The sequence below is a fragment of the Vicia villosa genome, unplaced genomic scaffold (assembly GCF_029867415.1).
Source record: "Vicia villosa cultivar HV-30 ecotype Madison, WI unplaced genomic scaffold, Vvil1.0 ctg.000353F_1_1, whole genome shotgun sequence".
NCBI lineage: Eukaryota > Viridiplantae > Streptophyta > Magnoliopsida > Fabales > Fabaceae > Vicia > Vicia villosa.
Window position 1 is genome coordinate 160,183 of NW_026705160.1, and position 21,230 is coordinate 181,412.

A 21,230-nucleotide genomic window follows, 5' to 3' on the forward strand; every position below is an offset into this window, starting at 1 on the left:
TTATGTTATTTTCAAAATTATCCAACATCCTATTAAATAAATTAGTTCTGTTAATTCAACTCAATTGATAGTTGTGCTTACGAGTTTCATATGTGGAATTTTTTTCTTGAATAACCAATTTTTTAAAAAAAATTTCTGAAATATCCAACTTTTCAAAAAAATTTCCCAAATGTCCATTTTTTGCTATTTAATACACGTTGTCGCCAGGGGGGGTGGCGACAACACTGGGCTTTAAGGGTATTCGCCAGTGGGCCTGGCGCCCATGTGTATTTTTTAGGTGTTGTCGCCACCCCCCCTGGCGACAACACCCCCCCTTTATTTTTTTTTCTTTTTTTTTTTGTAATTTTTTTTTCTTTAACATATTGTCCTCCTAATTTTTTTCAGTATTTTTTTTTTAATAACTACAATGTTTTAATAATTTTTGTTAGTTTTTTTTTTTAGTTTTTTTTTTAACAACAATTTTTCAATAAATTTTTTATATTGTTTTTTTTATCTATCTTGTTAAAATTATTTTTGGAATATAAATGTTAATTAACTTATTTATAATTTAGTTTCTGAACATGGTTAATAATATATATTTTATTGGTCAATGAAGTAGTGGAAGTAGTTAATGAATTATAAGTAAAATAATTAATCAATAACTTATATTTTTGTGGTTAATATAGTTGTGAAGTTGGTTAGTAAAACAATGTTATATTTATATTATAAAATAAATTTTAAGATTATATAATATTGAAAAAAAATAATATTATTTTAAAAAATATTAAATACATTAAAATATAAGTTGGACATTCGTTAAAATAATTATATATTAAGATACAATAACGATACATTGACGATAGAAATACATTAAAATTAAAGACATTTCAAAAAACATTAACGATACAAATACATTATAATTAAAAACATTACAAAATACATTCAAGATACAAATAAAAATCTTATTGCGCGCCACGTGGACCATGGTACGATCCACACTGAGGTTGTCGAATGGGTCGTGTAGATGGGTCACGAGTTGGTAATGCCCCCCTATTCCCGCGACGACGCCCCCCTCTATTTGGTACGTCTTGTGCCATAGTCGACGGTCCCTGAATGAAACCTGGGTCTTCAACATCTTGACCTATAGAATTCCCTCCATATGATAGGCGGGTGCCCGCGGCGCTGTCGAAGCTGTGTCTAGGCGGAGGATCAGTAGTCCGGTGCGTGCCATCTGGCCTTATTCGAGATCGCATTTTTTCGTGTCTGTACTGATGCACACAAGAAACCCTAATTTATAGAGGGACAATTAGGGTTTCATTTACAAGGGAAAAACATAAACAATAATTTTGTAGAATAAAATTCAGGGCCCCACATGGTCCCCATCTGTTTTCTGTCCTTCGCATGCGTCCGAAACGAGTTCCTGTACACTAGCATGCGCCTGTAATGATTCCTGAAACGATTCCTGATAGATTCCTGCAACGATTCCCCCTATCTTCATGCATGCAGCCCTATCTTTTGTGGCATGCATTAGTCATGTCAAAGTTACTATCTTGTGCAGAATTATTGCCTCATTCATTGCATGCATGACCCCTGTGTAAGAGGTGGGGACGAGAATCTCTTGTGGCATGCATTAGTCATGTCAAAGTTACTATCTTGTGCAGAATTATTGCCTCATTCATTGCATGCATGACCCCTGTGTAAGAGGTGGGGACGAGAATCTCTTGTGGCATGCATTAGTCATGTCAAAGTTACTATCTTCTGCAGAATTATTGCCTCATTTATTGCATGCATGACTCTTGTGTAAGAGGTGGGGACGAGAATCTCTTGTGACATGCATTAGTCATGTCAAAGTTACTATCTTCTGCAGAATTATTGCATGCATTACCCTTGTGTAGGATTTCTTGCATGATATATAGGAACTACCTCACATACTATTTTTTACTACAAACACAAACTATCCCAACCATTTCTCACTTCTGCAACACAACACAATCCTCCCAAACATTTCTTCCTTTCACATTTCTTCTTTCACAAACACATAGCAAAATTATGGCATCCACCTCGCAGTACAAAGTTCGTGTTCATATGAATGGTGAGACATACCACTGCGACACAAACGGTTATCTATTTAGAAACACAAACTCAACACGTTTTGCTCTAAATAGACAATCTGATTTCTCGTATCTAAAAAGGAAAATCGAATCCAAAATAAGAGAACATGTGTCTCAGATATATTACCGACAACCCCTTCTTCAACCTAACAACTCGGTCATATTTTGTCAATCACAAATATCAACTGACTTAGAAGTTCAAAACATGTTCCTCACCCATGAGCATTTTGGTTATGATTATCTGGAACTGTACATAGTGGTTGAACAAAATGTACCTTCGCAAAATATTCAGTCACAAGTTATTGATCCTGTTGTTGATGACGAACAACAACCCGAGCATGTCATTGACGAAGAAACTGATATAGAAGATGTTGTTGATGAGTTGGTGAATCGTGAATCCGAAGATGAAGGTGACGAACAAGTTCCAGTACCGGAACGAGTACCGGAAACACATGCATATTCACCTCCGGCACATTTCACAACGCTTAATTTAGGAGAGGACGAGCCATCGTCCGATATGTTCTACAATCCATATATGAGGTCAAGCGAGGAGTTAAAAGAAGGTGACACGTTTCGTTCGAAGGATGATTGTCTGCTGGCCATAAAAAATTGGCACTTAGCAAATTGTGTTGATTTTAAAGCCGATCGATCAAATCCAGAGAGAGTGACTATTGCATGCAAAAACCCGGAATGTGGATACAGGCTGAAGGCATCGTTCAGAAAGAAGTTTAACGCGTGGGTGATACGTTCGATATCTCAAGCCCATACATGCGTCACCACTAACATGGCGCAAGATCATCGAAAACTAAGTCATGACATGATCTGTCATACCATCATTCCTCTGGTCGAAACTGACCCATCCCTGAAGGTTAAGACAATTATTTCTCATTGCGTTTCTGTGTTCAAATACAGACCTTCTTACAGAAAGGCTTGGTTGGCGAAACAGAAAGCAATTGAAAAAGTCTACGGCAACTGGGAGGAATCGTACCAACAACTTCCTCGATACCTGGCTGCACTGCAATTGTATTCACCTGGGACTGTTAGTATATTGGAGACACTGCCGGCACAGTCCCAGGACGGAACCCCTCTCGAAGATAATGGAATCTTCCATAGGCTATTCTGGGCGTTTCGACCATGCATCGTCGGTTTTGGTTTTTGCAAGCCGATTATTCAAATTGATGGAACGTGGCTGTATGGGAAATACAAGGGAACTTTGTTGATGGCGGTCGCGCAGGATGGAAATAGCAACATTTTTCCAATAGCCTTTGCTTTGGTAGAAGGAGAAACAGCTGCTGCTTGGGGTTTCTTTCTGAAGAATCTCCGAGCTAGAGTCGCACCACAACCCAATCTTTGTTTGATTTCTGACAGGCACGCTTCTATTGAGAGCGCATACAACAATCCGGCAAATGGTTGGCACAACACTCCGTCTAAGCATGTCTACTGTATTAGGCACATAGCACAGAATTTTATGAGAGAGATCAAGGATAAATTTTTGAAGAACCACTTGGTGAACGCGGGGTATGCCTTAAACCAACCTGGATTTCAATACTACCGCCGAGAAATAGCGTTGACAAATCCAGATGCAGGGAGGTGGATTGACAGCATTGATAGAGCAAGATGGACTAGGTCATATGACGATGGGGCTAGGTGGGGCCACATGACAACAAATCTTGTGGAATCAATGAACGGGGTATTCAAAGGCATACGAAACCTACCTGTAACTGCCATTGTTAGTGCTACGTATTTTCGGATGGCAACTTTGTTCGCCACACGAGGTAAGAGGTGGAATTCAGTGTTGCAAACACAACAGGTATATAGCGATGTCTGCATGAAATATATACAACAGGAATCTGCCAAGGCTAACACTCATCGAGTGACCGAGTTCGACCGTCATGGCCACACCTTTAGTGTCAAGGAAACAATTGACCATAACCAGGGGCTTCCACGACAAGAGTATCGCGTCAATATCCCAGATCGTTGGTGCGACTGTGGCCAATTTCAAGCATATCGCATGCCTTGCTCCCATGTCCTTGCAGCATGTTCACATACTCACTTTGATGCATTATCTTTGGTATCAGAAATTTACAAGGTATCAACGTTGCTCAGCGTATACGACAACTACTTTCCGGTGGTAGCAATGGAGGCATATTGGCCTGTGTACGAGGGGGAAACAGTTTGGCATAACGATTTAATGCGTCGGAATAAAAGCGGTCGACCAAACAGCAGGCGTATTAGAACCGAGATGGACGTAACTGAAAAAATGCAGAGGAAGTGTAGTATATGTCGTGAGGTAGGACATAATAGGACCAAATGTCCCAATCGTGGATCTAGTTCCACAACATAGTTATTAGTTTCGATGATGTTTGTAATTTACTCTTTCAATGAAATGAACTTTTTTATTATAAATTTTATGGGTTACAACACTAAATAAATTTTATGGGTCACAAAAAAAATTACTAAATAAAAAATAGTTCATGATACATATTAAAATAAATTACCAAATATTACTATGGAAAAAATATTTGGAACCACTAAAATTTACAAAGATTTAAGAAAAAATAGTACCGAAAACATTAATTTTGTCGGTAAAAAAATTACCGAAAACATTATACCATGGAAAAAAAAATTATTTATAAAATCCATTTTGAAATAATAATGGAAAAGCATAACATAAAAAAATTTAGGAGAAAATAATGTAAAAGAAAAAAAAATACAAAAAAAAAAAAGAAAAAAAAAATAAGGGGGGGTGTTGTCGCCAGGGGGGGTGGCGACAACACCTAAAATCAACACATGGGCGCCAGGCCCACTGGCGACTGCATTGCAGGCCCAGTGTTGTCGCCACCCCCCCTGGCGACAACGTGTGTTTTTTAAAAAAAAAATGACATTTGTGTAATTTTTTTGAAATCTTGGTTATTTCTGAAATTTTTTTTAAAAAAATGGTTATTCAAAAAAAAAATTCTCATATGTGACATTTGAGTTGTTCACCTTTAAACGGTAAATTTTAGTCATTAAATTATTTGAAAAAAAACTAAAATAGTTATGTATATTAACCGTTTATTTTAACAATTATTTTTTTTGTACATTTTCATAAATAACACAAATAATCAATGACAAAATATTTAATATTTTACACAAATAAATACAAATAAAAAAACATGAGAAAAATAAATCATTACTATGAAATTCAAAAAAACAAATTAATAAAAAGAACAAAGTAAAACATAAAAAAATAGTTAAAATAATTAAAATAATGAATTGCCGTGAAAAAAAAAATGAAAAATGATGTTGATTTAAAAAAACTTGAAAACCAGAAACAATAATGATTATAGCATATGAAGTTAGCTTGACGCATTAGCAAACTTTTAAGGTTTGTTTGGTACAATCAAGGGGAGGGGAGGGGAGAGGAGGGGAGATATTTTTATTAAGGGGAGGTGAGATGAGAGATTTTAATTACATATACGTTTGATTCAAAATATGAAAGGGGATGTGAGAGGAGAAATTTTATTTACAAATATGTTTGGTTCCACAAGTTAATGAGAGGTATTTTAAAAATAATTTACTTGTTTATCCTTGTAAATTTACCATAAGACTCATGATATTTAGTGTTTAAAATTCAAAGACAAATTCATTGACGAAACATAAGTATTCAATCAGAGAACACTATGACAAATTTTATAAAAACGTAACAATTGTAATATATAATTTAAAAAAGATTATCGAATATAATAAAATCTAACAAAAATTATTACAAACAAAAACATTACGATAATTAAAAAGTAACATTAAAATATAAAAAATTAAATAAAAAAATGTAAACACATATAATGATAATAAAATGAAGATATAAAAATACAAAAAATATAAAAGGAAGATAAAATTTATTTAAAATAGAACTTTTAACATTTTAATAAGTTAAATTTATATTTAAATAAATAAGGATAAATATGTAAATATAATTTTAAATAAAATAAACACTTCCCTTCCCCTCCAAATCCCCCCAAGTCGGGGGAAGCAAAAGTTGTTCTGGAAGAATTTTGGCCCCCTCCATCTACCTCTCCCTCTTGAAATTTAAACCAAACACATAAACTCTCAAATATTCTCTCTCCTCCCCTCCTCTCAATTTACTTCCTACCAAATAGACCCTTAGGTGCATAAGAGAAAACTTCAACATCAAAAAGTGAAGAGTAATTGGTTAGAAAACATAAAATTTATATATATATATATATATATATATATATATATATATATATATATATATATATATATATTATCATTTCTTACTTTCCCTCCAAAATGGAACAAATATGACTATATAAAGGAATCTGATCCTCTCCTCTTTTCTCCTCTCCCACTTAAATAATTGAATAAAAAAATTCACTGAAAATATTACCTTGTTTTTCCTCTCATCCTATCCAAAAAAATCTCAGCCAAACATGCCCTTAAGGTTAACAAACATGCCCAAAAGACATGGTAATGTTACTTTTATATAGAGTTGAAGTTGTAGTATTGTTTTTGGAATTGAAATTCTGGCGTCAGATTCAAGATGTCTTATGACTTGTTGGGACATCTGATCTGACACAACATACAACAAACAAATATCCATGAATTAAAACAATACTGAAAACTAATTGAACACACAAAATTGTTAACTCAGTTCGGTGTACAACAACACCTACTCAGGGGGCTACCAAGCCAGGAAGGAAATTCACTATTAGCAGTATCAATTTGAAACTAAACAACCTCTGGTTTACAACTTCTCACTTAATCTCTACCCAGTGCAACTTCTACCTAATAACTTCCTAGATAAGAGAAAACCCTCTCACTTCTAATCAACGTAGTGATGTCTCAAAATAACTACCCTAGTTACTGATATTAACGGTCTTTGACCACAATTGTCAATTACAAACAATACACGACTAAGACACCTTTAATAAAAAACTATTTGATCTTTCTTAAGAGCTTTGATCAAGAACAATAACTTGAATCACAAGTAACACACACTTAGATAACTGTATCAATGATACCTAAGTGACACACATACATTCAATACTTAGCAGCTTATGAATGCATAACTGAACTTACAACTCCATAAACAGTCCTACTCTTCTATCAACATGATATTAGAGAGGCTAATATTAAAAGAACAAACCCTAACCTAATCTCGTAAGTTCTTCTCTTCAAAAGGTTTGTAGCTTTCTAATTATAGCACACATCTGGTTGGGACTTGGACTTCAAAATGCAGTAGGGAGACTGCTAGAGATCTGCAAAATATTCTCCAAGAAAATAGATCTTCAATCATTAGTTTCCTAAATATTCTCCATATTTAGAAACCATCAAATCTCTTGAACATAGATAAAATCTTTTATCCATAGATTAAGCGTTATATTGGATTACATAATATTCTCCAAATATTATGCATCTGTAATAACTTAAATAAAATCCAAAAGCCCAACTTAACACTTAGACACGATGTCGGATGGGCTTTGCATATGTCATCTTGTTCGACATGTTACACCAGATGTAGTTGATAGAACATCCTGTTCAACATATATTTTCTGCAATGCTGAAATATTTTATCTAACATGTTGTTGTCTAATTTTTTTTACTAAAATTATTGTCAACCATACAAATAGAGATTCTACAATCTCCCCCTTTGAAAAATTTTGGCTAAAACAAATTTAAATATTACATCTAGCTAGAATTCAGAAACAATAAAGAAAACTTAAATGTCTCGCAGTCTTCCAAAGACCTCATGCAAACCTCAAGTATAGTTTTCACTTGAGACATTATTAGCACAGATCTATTTGTCAGAGAGCTAGTCTTCTTCTCATTCATATGAAGGTTGTCAGGACTTCATGTTTGACATCTTCGTACATCATTTTGAATGGGCTCCCTTTTCCACACACCACTGAACAACAACATCAAGAAAGGAGTAGAAAGTCCTGAAGTCATTTTGTGAACACGAGGATGAAGATAAACGACATTCCCCTTCAATATGGAAACCAAGTCTTGCCACTGATGGAAGTATCCAATTTTCCCTACTGATGGATAACTCTTCTATAGGGAATAACCGACCCATTAAGTGGCATAAGAGACCCCTTAAGAAGCATAAGAGGAAACTTAAGAAGCAGCCACCAGTCAACCTGTGTAACTCATAACACAAGACACAACTATGTTCATAACTCAGATCACAAGACAGAAAACCCACAAGACGTATGATGAAACATCTTATTTGACATCTTTGTAACCCCAAAAATTTAGACACAAGAAGAAAATAAGTCATACAACCCGACCCCTAACCATATTTTCTCTCCCCCTGTTTTGCCAAAAATTGACAAAGGACTCCATCACAGACCCATACTCAGACACTACTCACCCATACCTGAACAAATGTCATAGGAAAAAATAGGGACAAAAACAATATGCAATGAGAAGTAAGAAGAGATGACCTCTTTAAATAGCTGGGCAGTTACTTAGGAATCAAAGATCCTGGAAAGTAGCGATGGTCTTGGTCAAAGAAACACGTTATTTGAGAGAGATTCCTCATCCAAAAAAGTGCACCGTCCAAGTGAGTTTGTACGGCTTTATTGACTTTGGACCAGTTCTTTTGAAACGTTGATTCCAAACAATGTGCATGCATAGACACATTTTAAACACTTCTGACGAGTTATTGATTGCACCGTCCATAATATTCCCTTGCTCGTATCGAGGGACACAAATCCTGAACAAAGTCCTGACATCTTTTCAGACATTGTCTGCCTTCTCTTGTATTCTGAAGACTTCTTCAGTTAAGCAATGGATGGTTTAAGAAACCATCACGTGACCGAAAATAAACCATTATGCCTTCCACTGGTTACTGTTCTTAATTCATCCAGAATTAATGACATAGCCCTCAAAGATACGATATCATGTATGACATATCTCATACTTCAAGTTAACCTCAATACAGTCACTCCTCGAACAGAAGAGAAAATAAATTCTCTTATGCTCACTATTGTCCCTCCTGGTTTTCCAAAGAGGAAAGTGCACACATGATTTCATTATATCTAGAACCATACATGTCATCTTAAGACCACAACAACAACTAGGACATAATATTTAATAGTCCTTATGTCATGACATGTTGTTTGATATTTTAATCTTGCACAATCTTGATCAGTACACATGATCTCAAGGATAATACTACCATGCGCAAGACTTAATTCTCCCTGTCATGGACAACAAAAGCTCCTGTTGATGATGTGAATACTAGGACACCAGTATAACTCACATGATCGAGAGGTTACCGATCAATTTGTTTGGTGGAGGAATGCTTCCGGTTATTCGGTAAGTAATGCTTACGATGCTTTAATTTTAAGTCTTACTCTGAATCCAGTTGTAAATCACAATAGAGCTTTGGCTTTCTCGCGTTTATGGAAGTCTAAAGTTTCAAGTAGGATTCACCTTTTTGGTTGGAGGTTTATTTGGAATAGGCTTCCTTTAGTGTTTTTCAAGGGGGGTTGTAATGGATCTTGGGAGGATTGGTGTATTGATCCTAGGCTTGTTTTAATTTGATTTAGTTTTGGTTTGTTGGAAGGTTGGGGGTTGTGTCCTCACCTTTTCCTTCTGTTGTATTCTTGGGTTTTTAGCATTTCTAGTGCTTTTTAATACTACCCTTTGCTTATAAAAAAAATAATCTAGGGCTGATAGATGGAAATTTGGAGATGCCAGATAAATTTGTCTTAATAAAGGTTGTTAAGAGTACCACATTACATAATATATAGTTTGAACATAAGTAAGAGTAATCTTTATTTTACAAGTTGGTTTTGTAAAGGTTGAGTTGTTCAACCATATTTACATGATATCAAGAGCAATGTTTAAAAAAAAATAGATCACCTGCTCTTAGGTATCTGTTATTGCACTACCCACCATTTATTTCCATGTCAATTCACTTGCTATCAGTGTTTTACCCAAATAAGTGAACAATTGTTTGTTAGCTTTAAGATTTTGTCATTTTAATTAATGTATCTTCCCGTAAACTGTTCAAGAACTTCCAAGCATTTTCCATCTTGTACATTTGGAACAGAAAGCTACAAACAAAACAGCTATATTCAAAAGTCTCTCTTTTGAATAATTACTAACAGGACCTTTCCACAAGTTGAATGATCAAAGGACTTAAAGTTTGGCCTCAAACCCCAAATTTTATTCAACAAATTACTTCACACACGGCATATCTTTCTTATAAAAAAAGCTTCAATCCTCCAAAGCCCGGCCAAATTTTTTAAATATTCTGAGAAAGAAAACAATATCAGAATGGCAATTGTTACTACCAAGTTATTATTTTCCCTTTATTCTCTTCTCCTTCTTTTTATTGTATCTCTAACCAAAGCCCAGTCAAATTTTTTGTACAACTTCTGTCTAAATGATAAAGGAAACTACACAACCAATAGCACATATCAAAACAATCTCAACACCCTTTTGTCTAATCTCACTTCCAACACACAAATCAACTACGGTTTCTACAATTTCTCCCACGGCCAAAACAACGACAAAGTTAACGCAATTGGACTCTGCAGAGGAGATGTTAAACCAGATGTTTGCCGCAGTTGTCTCAATGATTCAAGAGTTCTTCTCACAAAGCTTTGTCCAAATCAAAAAGAAGCTATTGGTTGGTATGATAACTGCATGTTACGCTACTCGAACCGATCAATATTCGGTATTAACGAAGAATCACCTACTTTTTATATGTGGAACAATTACAACGCATCAGAGGTTGATCAATTTAATAAAGTTCTCGGGAACTTGATGACGAAATTGAAGGAAAAAGCAGCATCAAGTGATTCTCGTCGTAAGTTTGCCACGGATAATGACACTGATGTTAATTTTCAAACCATATACGGTCTTGTGCAGTGTACACCTGATTTGTCATATCAAGATTGTAGTGATTGTTTAGAAGCTGCTATCTCAGAAATTCCTAGTTGTTGTAATAACAAGAAAGGTGGGAGAGTTGTTAAAGCAAGTTGTAATATCAGATATGAAACCTATCGCTTCTATGATCCCACACCTATAATAGATCTGGAAAAAACCTCTCCTCCACCACAAAGTTCACCACAAGGTACTAACTTGTCAATATTTTACTATTCTTAATCTTTGAATGTCTAATTGAGCAGATGATTTTGATTTTAACAGAAAAAAGCAAATCATCGCATACTACCATCACCATAGTAGTGCCTATTGTTGTCGCTGTTGTTGTTGTTGCTGCTCTCCTAAGTTTCATTTGCATATACTTAATGAAAAGTAAGCCAAAGATGAATCATGAAGAAATAGAACACGATCACGATGATATTGAAATCGAGGAGTCATTGCAATTCAATTTCGATACAATACAAGTGGCAACAAATAACTTTTCTGAAGCTAATAAACTCGGACATGGCGGATTTGGAATTGTTTATCAAGTAAGTAACCATTTGATTTAGATGTATATCATATTCTTCCTCATGAAAGAATTTAGAGGACCCGTTTGTTTTGTCTTTCTTTTTTTAAACTAAAACAAACATACCCTAAATTATATATACAAATGCGATATATTTGCAGGGAACACTCTCTACTGAACAAGTGATTGCAGTAAAACGGCTGTCAAAAGGTTCTGGTCAAGGAGATAGTGAATTTCAGAATGAAGTGCAATTATTGGCTAAACTTCAACATCGGAATTTAGTTCGACTACTTGGTTTTTGTTTAAAAGGAAAAGAAAGACTACTTATCTATGAATTTGTTCCTAATAAAAGCCTCGACTACTTTTTATTTGGTAGGTTACAGTATATGCTTTATTAGATTGTTGCTCTCTTACATTAATTTTCATTTGAAAAAAAGACTATATATATTATTACTACTAATATAGCTAATTTGGTCCATGTATAGATCCACTAAAGAGAGCTCAATTAGACTGGGAAAGACGCTATAAAATTATTGAAGGTATTGTTAAAGGACTTCTTTACCTTCACGAGGATTCTCGACTTCGCATTATACATCGTGATCTTAAAGCAAGTAATATTCTCTTGGACAACAATATGAATCCTAAAATATCAGATTTTGGTATGGCCAGACTACTACTTGTTGATCAAACTCAAGTAAATACAGATAAAATCGTTGGAACATAGTAAGTACAAGAATATAAGTTCATATCTTGTTAAGTGCAATTTTTTATTATTACTTAATATTGTACTGCGAATAATTCATTGATGCTAACTCTTAAAAATAATTTCTATGATATTTTAGTTTTTTTTAAGGTACTACCATGAATAATTGGTTATTATAGAAAAACCTATTCTATTAACATGGAATCAGAATTGTTATTAAACTAAAACATGTTGAATATTTGTTACTAATTAAATCATTTTATTATGTTGTGTAGTGGATATATGGCTCCTGAATATGCAATGTTTGGACAATTTTCAATAAAATCAGATGTTTTTAGTTTTGGAGTACTAATTCTAGAGATTATAAGTGGCCTGAAAGTTTGTGGCATTCTTCATGAGCAGAGTATGGAAGACTTACTTAGCTTTGTAAGTCCTAATCTCTTATTATCATTTCTTTCATCCTAATGAAAAAAATATGCCTTAAAATATTATTACATATGACTAAACATATTAAAGTAGAATTATAATTAGTGTTCTATGCAATTGAGCAGGTGTGGAGAAATTGGAGGGAGGGTACAATCACAAATATAATTGATCCATCATTAAACAATAGTTTACAAAATGAAATAATGAGATGCATTCACATTGGTTTACTATGTGTTCAAGAAAAAGTGGTTGAAAGGCCAACTATGGCTACTATTGCACTCATGCTTAATAGTTATTCAGTCTCTTTACCTTTCCCTTTGGAGCCTGCATCTTTTATAGGAGGCAGAACTGGAAGTCTTTCAATTTCAGACATGCAATCTGGTGAAAATAGTGCAGGGATAATAAGGTCAAGTCAATCCAAGAGTATATCAACAAATGATGATTCAAGTGATGAGTTATCGGCATGTGGGTGATATGCTCATTTAGCATCATTGTTTCAACCAAAATACATATGTTTATGTTAAGTGTTGTTTATATATGTAGATTATTCTGAACCAACATGTTTAACATTATTTATGTATAAAATAGATAAACTAGTAATTTAGTTGTGTTTGTGTAAGTTTAAAACTATGTCAATTAATTTTTTTTAAAATCAAAACAAATTAGTGAATAAAAAAGAAAAAACAAAAAAGGATGACAGATCGTAAAATCTAATATCCATCTAAAAAATTATAAAAATGATAATTGGGCATGTTTAACCTATCTCTAAAAAAAATTAAAATCCAAAAAAAGAAAGTGAAAGTGTCATAATTAAAAAAAAAAATTACATTTGCTAATCTATCTATGCATTTTCTCCTATGAAAATATGAGATTTCTTGAATCTAAATAACACTACTAGAAAAAGTTTAAATAGCCACGGAAATTTAAAATAATGTCATTATCTGAAGAAATTGGTGTGATGTATAAAGATTTAAATAACACAATGAATGAAATAAATAAAAATATTATATTATTAATAGAAAATACCAATAGAATTGCATATTATACTTTTAATAAAATAAAAAATGGTCTTAATGAAATAAGTAATATACATGAAACCCTTGATGAAATTAATAGAGATAAAGAAATTGATGAAGCTATAAATATTCAAAAAATTAGAAAAATTCTTTATCAATTAGAAACCTTGTTAAAACATGAAGAAAGTAATAGAAGTATTACAATAAAAGATTTAGAAGAAATATTAGTCAGAACAAAAGAAGTAAACCAACTAAAAGTAGTTAAACAAGAACCTATAACTATATTTATGTTAATAAACCCATCATCTTCATGGAGGGGATAAAAACTGAATACATAGAAGCATTAAGAATATCTAATGATATTGAAGAAATTAGACAATTGATGGAACAACTACAAATAATAGAAGAAGAAAATAAACAAGTAGAAAAAATAGAAACTAAGGAAGAGAATGAAGAAGTAATATTAAATTATAATTCTTCAGAAATAGGATCTGAAGTAGGATCTGAATTAGATATAGACAAAATATTTATGGAAAAAGGAGAAACAAGTAATTCTAAACAAAAAAGAAAACGTGAAGAGAGTTTGAATCCTCATAGTTCTTGGGAAAAATATGAAAATGAAACTATGAATCAAAGAGGTTATGCAAAGGCTAGTGGAAATTGGACAAAAGTTGCAGAAGAATTTAAACCTTACTATGAAGAAACTAAATCTAAAAAATTATTAAACTTAGACTATATAAGAAATCCAGAGGATATACTACAAAGGTGGTCTAATGATACGATTATGCTTATAGCAACCGATGAAAAATTTTCTAAGATAAACTTAATGGATGTCAAGAATTCAATAGCTTATAGAACAACAGGAAATGTGCTGAAATTCTTAACGAGTATTAATGATGAAACATGGAATCAATATATAGGAATGGTAGAAAATAATCAAAAATTTGCTAAACAAATAATGGAATTAATATATAAAGAATTCATAGGCTACAATACTCTTGAACATAAAACAGAAGTAAATAAACTTTTGCGAGAAAAGGCAAAAATTCATCTAATTAATATGCAGATATGTAATATGTGTGAAATAGATAGTTTCATTTGTGAGTATAAAAAATACTATTATGAATTAGATAATGAAACTAGGGAAATATTTCAAGGAGTCTTTATATCCAAGTTACCATACCCACTTAGTGCAAAAATAAGAGATATATGGAAATCTCAACCAATTGAAATAGGTGATAGCTTAGGAGGAATTATTCAAATTCTATATAATGAATTAAGACGACAATGCATAAAGAGTACATGAGCTAAACAATTAAATAGAGGTAGATCCTCACTTTGTTGTGATATACCAGAGATAGAGCAACCAGGAAATTATGGTTGTAATCAACAAAGTAGAAAAAGATATAAAAGAAAACATATATTAAGAAAGACTTATCCAAGAAAAAAGGCCTATAAAAATACTAGAAGAAAGTATTTTAGAAAGAGAAAACAGACACCTAAAAAATATTTTCCAAAAGGAAAAAAGAAATGTGTATGTTGGATATGCAATGTAGAAGGTCATTATGCCAATGAATGTCCAACAAAGAAAGAAAAAGATCTTAAAAAAATCAAAACTAATAAAGAAAGTATATAAAATATATAATTTAGAACCATTAAAAGATGAGCTAAGTGATTCTGACTGTAGTGTATATGAATATATAGAGGATGAATTATCTTCAGAAGAAACATAATCTGAATAGTACATATATCAGAATTAAAATTGAAAAAGAAAACAAAGAAATTGAAGCCTATATAGATACATGAGCAAGTATTTGTATAGCAACCAAAGCATTATTTAGTAAATGGAAAAGATTAGAGAAACCATTAGAGATTCAGATAGCAAATGACTCAATACACCCACTAAATTGGATAGCTACAAGAATTACTTTAAATATTGAAAATAAATTATTCATAGTACCTACAATATATCAACAAGAAACAGGGTTAGATATAATAATAGGAAATAATTTCTTACGATTATATGCACCCTTTTGCCAATACTTAGAGTATATATCGATTAAGGCTCCATATATTAAAGTAAAACAACTAAAAGAAATTATAGATATCCCTATTATTCATTCCTCACAAACAATTTATTCAAGAAAACAATCAGAGCTCTCCAGACTAAAACGTGGTAAAATTATAAATTTGGTTTGTAGAAAAATGCGTTATGCATTAACTAATTTAGAACCAGGAAGAAAAATCCCAATACATATTGAAGAACTATTAGATAAAGTGAGTAGTGAAAAGCCACTAGATCCTAAAATTAATAATAAAAACATGGAACTAGTTGAATTGAAACTAAAAGATCCAACAAAATAAATTAAATGTAAACCCATGATATACACAAAACAAGATAGAGATGAATTTGTTGAAGATATTGAGCAAATGTGTGGAAAAGGATTAATAAGACCATCAAAAAGTAAACATTCAGCACCAAAATTTTATGTTGAAAATCATAATGAGATTAAAAGAGGAAAGAGAAGAATGGTAATTAATTATAAACAAATAAATGATGCTATGGAAGGTGATGTGTATTTTCTTCCAAGAAAGGATTTAATTATTGAAAGAGTTAGAAATATGAGATGGTTTAGTACTTTTGATTGTAAATCTGGATTTTATCGAATAAGATTGTCAGAAGAATCTAAAGCTTTAACAACATTTAGTTGTCCTCAAGGTCAATATGAATAGAATGTTCTTCCAATGGGAATGAAACAATCACCAGGTATTTTCCAATGCACGATGGATTCTATCCTTAAAGAATTCAAAGATTTTTGTCTTATTTATATTGATGATATATTAGTTTTTTCAAATAAGGATCCAGATGATCACTTTAAAAAAAGTAGAATTAGTACTTAATAGGTGTTTAGAACATGGAGTAGTATTAAGTAAGAAAAAATCTATAGTAGCTCAAAATAAAATCAATTATTTAGGATTAGAAATTGAAAAAGGGGAAATAATAATGCAAAAACATGTATTAGAAAAACTTCAAAATTTTCCCTCTAAACTAAAAGAACAAAAAAAAAAGAATTACAAAGATTTCTTGGATTACTAACATATATATATTTCAAATGAAGGATTTATTAAAAATCTTGCAGCTGAAAGAAAATTACTTCAACAAAAACTTAAGAAGGATGCTATTTGGTCATGGACCGAAAAAGACGAATTACTTATTACTAAATTAAAATATTTATGTCGAGATCTTCCTGAATTATATCATCCATCAGATGATGATCTAATTATTATTGAAACTGACGTATCAAATGAATGTTGGGGAGGTGTTATGAAGGCTAAGCCCCCTGGCCAAAAGAAAGAATTACTATGCAGATATATGTCTGGAACCTTTTTAGACAGTGAAATTTATTATCCTACTCATGAAAAAGAAACATTAGCATTAATTCGGATGTTAGAAAAACATCGAATTTATGTTCTTGATAAATAATTTATTGTTAGAACCGATTCTACTTATGTTGCAGTTTTCAAAAATATTAATCATAAAGGAACTTACAAGCAAGGGAGACTTATAAGATGGCAGATGAAACTAGCCGAATATAATTACTCAATTACTCACATTAAAGGCGAAAAGAACGTACTTGCAGATATACTTTCTAGAGAATGGGACGAATCTCAGAAGAAATCTTGAAACAACAATTGGAGTTAAAAGAAGCACTAAGAATTTACAAAATAAAAGAGCAAGAACTGATTGGAAAGGAAGTGGAATTAATCGACAAGGAAATAGAAATTATAAAATCTCGACTTAGAATGAAGAATCCACTTGAAGAGATTAAATTAAAAGAACCTAAGAAATGGTATGCAGTATTTAACGGACCATTTCCAGGAATTTATGATGAATGGTATAAAGCAACCCCTCATTGTACAAAAATCTCAGGAGTTACTTATAAAGGGTATGCCACCAAAGAAGAAGCTGAAAAAGCAATGAATGATCATAGAGAATCATAAAAATCAAGAAAAGAGATTTATCTTGGCCCGAGAACTTTTTCAGAAACAACAAAGAATATTGCACCAGAAAGAACATCCATGAAAATCTTAGGAAGAATCCCTTCTTCCCTGGATAATTTGCCAATTATGTCTCGAAAAGAGCATGAAAATCAGGTTAAATTCTCCGAAGAAAAATTTAAGGAGAATTTAAAAAGACTTAATTACTGGACCGAGAAAGAAAATACTAATTGTTTCTATATGGTGGATAAAAAGCTTTTTGGAGTAAAAGCTATAATTACACCAGGAGCATCCCAATTACTAACATTTAATATGTTCTACTTTGGACTTATTGAATGCCTTTATTTAAGTAAAAATCTGGAAGAAATTAATCTTTTCCCATATAATTTTAAAGAATCAGTCCAGAATTTTAAAAAGAATATTGCTGGAGAAAAAAATATTTATTTACAATTTTATTCAGCCTATCCGGATTTTACAACGAATCAACCAGCCAAGTATTTTGTCTTCATTGGAGTAAGCAATAATCAATTTCCTTTAAAAGATGACTAAAAAGAAAAAATGTATGATGATGATCACTTAAATATAATTTTATCTAATCAACTTTCAAGCATATTCTTTCAATGTCAAGTTATTGGAAAGAATTCATGTATGAAAGTATTGTACAAAGCACCTAATCTCCTACTACTAAGCAAGACAAGTGGAAATGTACTAAAGGATAGAGATATCCATCTATTGACATCTTTTGAGCTATCATTCTACGCATTTAATAAGGAGACAATGAATTATAAGCTATGTGTACTTAAGGAGTTATGTTCAAGTATAAAAAAGAGTGAAAATCATGCATGTGAAAGATGTTTTCAAGAAAAAGATACCGTGGAAGTGACCAAGTGTCTAGAAAAGTCCATGTGCCTTAAGGATGAGGACAAGGAGGAAGTAATAATAGAGTCATGAAGATGAGGATAAAGGAAAGCAATAATAGAGTCATGAAGATGAGGATAAGGGGAAGCAATAATAGAGTCATGAAGTAGATAAGAGTGAAGTCATTTGTCATGTAGTATTTAAGTGTTTTAAATAAGTGGTACTATAGATGAATAGTACTATGCATTGTTGTAAATAGAAAATAATATTATAATGTGTGTTTAGCGCTATAAATAAGTGCTTCTACGATGGGAAGAAGCAAGTTGTAGAAAACAACCTTTGTGTAAGTTTCTCTTTAGAAACATATGCTAATCCTTTAGGATTTAGCTTGGCACCTTTTGTGTGCATTGTTGTAACATAAACTTATATATCTATTCAAGAATCGTATTCAAGAATCATTCAATTAAATTACACAACATATATATCTATTAATCAACTATCTCACATAAACTTACGGAAGCAGCGGTGGACCAAAATTTCAGAAGAAATCATGATCAGGTATAATTTCTTTATTTACTTAATTTTATTAAGTGTTATAATTTTCTTATATATCTAGCATAACAAAAATGGAAAAAAGAAATAGTAAATGATATAGAACATTTACATATTACTGAAGAAGATGGAAATTACGAAGGAAGTATTTTAATAGATCCAACATTATTTCAAAAAATACAAATGGAAGACTTAGATTTAACTAAGGATGCAAATATGAAGGGAAATGATAGAATTGGAGGAATAATGAAAAGATTTAACCAAAAGTATAATATTATATATTATGGTAAAATAATTAATGAAACACCAACTGATATTGCAGATGCCCAAGGACATACCTATATACAATTATTAAATAAAAAGAAACTTATGGAACTCAAGAAAAATATCAAGAAAGATGAACATAGAAATAAAATAGGATATATTCATATAGGAGCAGTGCAAGTATTAATCCAAGCAACTTTTCAGAAGGAATAAATTCTCCAGTAGAACTAATATTAAAAGATGATAGAATTACAGACAAAGTAGATAAAATACTTAGAGTAGTAGAAGGAAATTTAGCTTATGGTAAACTAAAATTTGAAATACATCCAAATATAAGAATACCTTTAAATACTCAAAGATTAGGGGAAACTTTAACTCTTGAACACAAATTCATTAGAGGAAATTTAATGAGATCAGGAGATAAAATATTTTCAATCACTTATTGTGTTAATTATGCATTAACTAATTCTCACCGTAGTATTACTTTTAGAAATAATAATAGAATTGATATTCCAAGTCTTTTTGAAGATATAGGAAAAATTTATTATCCAAAGAAAAATGAAATAACTGAGCTAGGAACTTTTATGAATAAATCAAAATTTTTAGAGTTAAGAAAAAATCAAATACCAAAACCACTTAGATTTTATGAACCTGGAAAAATTGAAGAAAGTGATATTGATAAACTTTCAAACCAAGTAAAGGACTTAACAACATATTTAAAAAATAGATTATAAATTTAAACAGAATGAGTATTGCTGAATTTAGTATAAAAGAAAAAGAAATAGTTATAAAAATAAAAAAAATAGATATAACTTATTTTGATAATATTGAAAATAAAGAGAAATATTTTTATGAAAAACTAAGATGTATTTGGAAATTTACTTTACCAAATGACTTAAAAACAAAAATATGTAAAGAATATGGAAAATTATGTGCGCAAGCTATACTTTTTGAAAATGAAATAGATTATGCACTAGAAAGTGATATAAATTATACTTTATTAGTTTAAAGTTTTTATGATGATGAATTTATAACAGACTTAGCTTTAATAGAAAATGATGAAATTTGGGACTATTTTGATGATGATTAAGCTATAACAAAAATAAATTATAAAATTATTCAATAAATAATGAGGTATCATTTTTGGTATCAGAGCACTAAGATTCAAATTAATTAAATTAAAAAAAAACTAGAAAATGAGCATAGTTAATGAAAGATTACGAATTATAGAACTTAATAGTTTAATTAAAAGAACAAGAGGTCACATAAAAATATTATATGATAGACTAAATTATTATTTAGTAATAGGAGTTGATTTTGAAATTGAAAGAATTACAAAACACCTTTTAGAATATGAAAATAAATTAGATTTTTACAAAGCAAGGTTAAAAGAATTAACTGAATATAAAAATATCTGTCACTGAGATTTGCGACCAAGGAATTAGAGACCAAAGTTAAAATTCGGTCAGTAAAAACCGTCACTATCATGACTTATTTTAGTGTGTAAGCTGTATTCTGTGTAAAGTATTCTTTCATTTAATTAAAATATGTCAAGGGAGAATTTCCAAATAAGAAAATTCACGAAGGACTAACATCGAGTCAGTTTCAAGTCAAAGATTTCTCCAATTTTTTGTGTTAGGATATTCAATAGCAAGTATGATTCTATACGATTCAACTTGAAAGAAGGCGGAAATTCCAATCTTAGCTGAGAAAGCTCCAAAGAATATTTCAAAATTATTCCTAAATAAATCATCCCAATTTGATACTCTAGGAGATCCATCTGCGTTGTATTTAATTCAATTATGAATAAAAATACCAGCTAACTTGTATGATTCTAAGTGCAGAAGGAGGTAGACATTTAATGTCAAAATATTTAATACTCATGAACTCGTGAATCGAAGAGTATATAT

The 21,230-nt window shown here is 31.6% G+C and overlaps 1 protein-coding gene across 1 annotated transcript; it reads left to right on the forward strand.

The window, feature by feature from the left end:
- Positions 1-10,097: 10,097 nt before the first annotated feature.
- On the forward strand, positions 10,098-13,194 carry LOC131627267 (cysteine-rich receptor-like protein kinase 44). The gene is made up of 6 exons (XM_058898105.1): positions 10,098-11,184; positions 11,259-11,524; positions 11,664-11,874; positions 11,988-12,225; positions 12,481-12,631; positions 12,757-13,194. The coding sequence occupies exons 1-6, from the start codon at positions 10,383-10,385 to the stop codon at positions 13,102-13,104; spliced, it is 2,016 nt and encodes a 671-aa protein (XP_058754088.1). The 5' UTR covers positions 10,098-10,382; the 3' UTR covers positions 13,105-13,194.
- Positions 13,195-21,230: the final 8,036 nt, after the last annotated feature.

Coding starts and splice junctions, on each gene's coding strand:
- LOC131627267 (XM_058898105.1), top strand. CDS start 10,383: ATGGCAATTGTTACTACCAAGTTATTATTTTCCCTTTATTCTCTTCTC. Junction 11,185..11,258: donor ACCACAAAGTTCACCACAAG/GTACTAACTTGT, acceptor TGATTTTAACAG/AAAAAAGCAAATCATCGCAT. Junction 11,525..11,663: donor GATTTGGAATTGTTTATCAA/GTAAGTAACCAT, acceptor ATATATTTGCAG/GGAACACTCTCTACTGAACA.